A 3374-nucleotide genomic window follows, 5' to 3' on the forward strand; every position below is an offset into this window, starting at 1 on the left:
AACAGCAGTCGCCTCAAGGAGCTTTATATTGTACAGTAGATCATACAATAATAGATACAGAGAAAAACCAACAATCATATGACCCCCTATGAGCAAGCACTTTGGAGACGGTCGGAAGGAAAAACTCCCTTTTAACCTCCAGGAGAACCAGGCTCAGGGAGGGTCAGGGCCATCTGCTGCGACCGGTGAGAGAAGGAAGACAGGATAAAGACATGCTCAGAGAGAGAGAGACAGAGATTAATAACAAGTGTGATTCAGTGCAGAGAAGTCTACTAACACATTGGCCGTTTATCAATGCCCAAGTACGCGAGTACGTACTCGCGTGCTCGGCGGGTACGTACTCGCCTAGAACGCACGGGAGTACGTACCCGCCGAGAACGCGAGCACAGACTCGTGATTTGTACAATTGGAACACCTGCGTACCTGATGATGTCACAGGTCAGGCTAACGTCACCAGGCTGGATCAGCTGCTCCACGATCAAAAAAGAATTAAATAAAATTACATATAAACGTCACTCTGTGTGTTGTCATTGAATAAATAATACAGCAAAAATATTTTCATTAACCACTTCACCTGTACTATAGCAAGAGTGCGCCTATATAAAGAGCCACCAGCGGGAAATGATCGCGGGACTAGTTTGTGGTATCAGTGGTTGAACTGGTCAGAAGGAAAGGAAAAGAGAAAGAAGGCCAAAATGGATCGGGTGGTTGTCGCAGTTGCTGCCGGCATTCTATTCCTTCAGGCTGAAACTGAAGCAGCGCAACTGAGAAGACGAATCCGGGAGAGAAGAGCCAGGATGAAGATGAGGGAGAGGAGACGTGCCCTGATGGCGTGCCTACTGCACCGGGTACATTTGTAGAAAATAAGTAATAGCCTGGTGTTTCTATGCATGTTCCCATATACCTAGAGAAAAGGTCGCATCTGCTGTGTATGATATCATATGGTGGTAGAGCAATACTACATACAGCCTATACAGTGTAACAAAAATATCAATGTGGAATACTGAAACAAGCTGTACACTCCACAGACAAGTGAATTGTCAAGTAACTTAACAGCACAAACTGCACATTTGCATGTCATGCAAATGGTCAGAAATACACGCGTAAGAAAGCCATCAAAATACATATTGTGCAGTAATCTCAGTAAACATGACATACCGTATACTAAAGATAACAATAAATACTGCAGTAACTGTTCAATAAATATATGAGAAACCTGAATCAGATCTGTATAAACACTGTAAGTACCTTGTTTCCCTCTTTCACAAACAGGGGAAGTGCGCAGCAAGACCATATGCACAAATTGATTACAGTATCCCCATCCTGTCAATCTACTTCACTGGAGCTGACCTGAAACCAGCCTTCAGACTGACGAGAGCAAGCGTCAACATGCTGTTGCAAATGCTCCCCCGGGAGAAACAACACGGATGGGACCACGAAATTGAGGTGCTAGTGACCATTTACTGGCTGGCCTGCGGAGCCTCATATCGGGTGACAGCAGACATCTTTGGCATGCCGGCGGCAACAGTGTGCAGGATTGTCCACAATGTCATAGAGGACATGATGGGAATCCTGCATCAGGTCATTCACTTCCCAAAGGCAGAAGAGATGGAGGAGGTGGGGGCAGGCTTTGCACGCCTTGCTGGCAATGAGGCATTCCGTTGCACAGCTGGTGCAATTGATGGGTGCCACATCCGCATTCTCCCACCTAGGGAACCACATAGGAGGTCATACCTCAATAGGAAACTGTTTCCCTCTATCGTGCTGCAGGGCATCTGTGACTCCAGAGGTGCGTTCCTGGATGTGTACATTGGACATTGCGGATCTGTGCATGATGCACTGGTATTGCGGAGATCCCCAATGTACAAACAGGCCCTGTATCCACCAGCAGGCTACTTCCTCCTGGGAGATGGAGGATACCCTTGCCTTAGGCACCCAGTGGCAATAATGACCCCATATCGCCAGCCTGTGTCAAGTAGGAAACCATTCCCCTTGTCTTTACACCTACACACACGTGTAGTGCTACATCTGTTACAGTGAAGCATGCAGAGCTATAAGACAACAAATGCAACATCATGATCCTATCACACTAATTGAAAGTGTACTATGCACTAAATACGAGTGTGTACTGCCTTCCGTTTACAGCTCCAGTTGAAGAAAGGTTCAATCGGCACCACGCCAAGGCCAGGAACATCATAGAGCGTACTTTTGGCATCCTGAAAACACGCTGGCGCTCCATTTTCTTGCGAGCCCTTGTGATCCGGCCTGTGTTTGCCCCCAAAGTTGTGGGAGCCTGCTGCATCCTCCACAACATCTGTGTGGCAACAGATGACGTCTGCCAAGACGAAGGAGATGAGGAGGCAGCACAAGAAGGACCAGAAGCCAAAACAGAAGGCACAGGCGTGGGCAGGGAGCTCTCAGGAGCCTGCATCCGAGCCAGGCTTGCTGCACAACTGTCTGCTCCTGAACGGCTGCCTGCATGTCTGTTTGAACATGACTACATCTAGAAATAAAGGTGCCATGTGTGAGATGTAGTCATGCTCAAACAGATATGTAGGCAGCTACGGCCAAAGGCAAAAGCCCCCGGTTGGTAAAACCAAAAGGGAGTACATGCAAATGATAGTGTACCTCCAAATCAGTGTGTCACTTAAGTTAATTATGTAATATACACCTTTATTTGTACAGCTTGTCAATAGTGTACATTTGTGTTCACTTTTGTATATTTGCTTGTGTGCCCACGGCTGTGTAGGTTGGATTCAATGTAAACAGTCATTGTAACTGTTACCCGTGTTGAAATGCTGTTTTACTTTGACTAAAGAGATTCTCTGTTTCACATGCAGCAAAACACACACTTCATTATTGTGAATGATATTGCTTTATTTACATTTTGTCAACAAGTTTTTCAAACAGTGTGAGGAATTTTTCTGCCCTTTGGGTAGCTGCCCTCTCCCTCTCTTCCTCCCTAGCCAGCGCCTCTCTCTCTCTCTCCTCCTCTCTTTCCGCCTGGTCTTTTAGGAATTGGAGTACAGCCTGGCTGTCCCTGGGCCTCTTCCTCTGGCTCATCCCCGACACTCCGGGAGACGGGGACGGGGCTGGAGTGCTGACTGCACCACCTGCAGTGGATGTGAGGTTTGCTGCAACTACCAGGGGTGGCTTTATTGAGTGCTGCCCCTGGAGCACAGCATCCATCATGTTGTACCACTGCCAGGTGCCGGCAGTCGGGCTACCGTCCTCTACCCCCTTGCCTGTGGGTGGGTCCCTAAGCTCCTGGAAATATGTATTGCTTGCCATATTATCACAGATGCAATTACTCTATTATTGACTGGCAGAGTACATGTGATTACCATAAGCAGACACACGTTCTCACATTTCAG

General features: G+C 47.4%; 1 protein-coding gene across 1 annotated transcript; it reads left to right on the forward strand.

Moving 5' to 3' along the window:
* The first annotated feature begins 412 nt into the window (after positions 1-412).
* Positions 413-2707, forward strand: LOC109201341 (putative nuclease HARBI1). Its single transcript, XM_019356973.1, has 3 exons — positions 413-848; positions 1273-1975; positions 2146-2707. Exons 1-3 carry the CDS (start codon positions 696-698, stop codon positions 2505-2507), a joined length of 1218 nt encoding a protein of 405 aa, XP_019212518.1. The 5' UTR covers positions 413-695; the 3' UTR covers positions 2508-2707.
* Positions 2708-3374: the final 667 nt, after the last annotated feature.

The sequence above is a fragment of the Oreochromis niloticus genome, linkage group LG3 (genome assembly GCF_001858045.2).
Source record: "Oreochromis niloticus isolate F11D_XX linkage group LG3, O_niloticus_UMD_NMBU, whole genome shotgun sequence".
Classification (NCBI taxonomy): Eukaryota; Metazoa; Chordata; class Actinopteri; order Cichliformes; family Cichlidae; genus Oreochromis; species Oreochromis niloticus.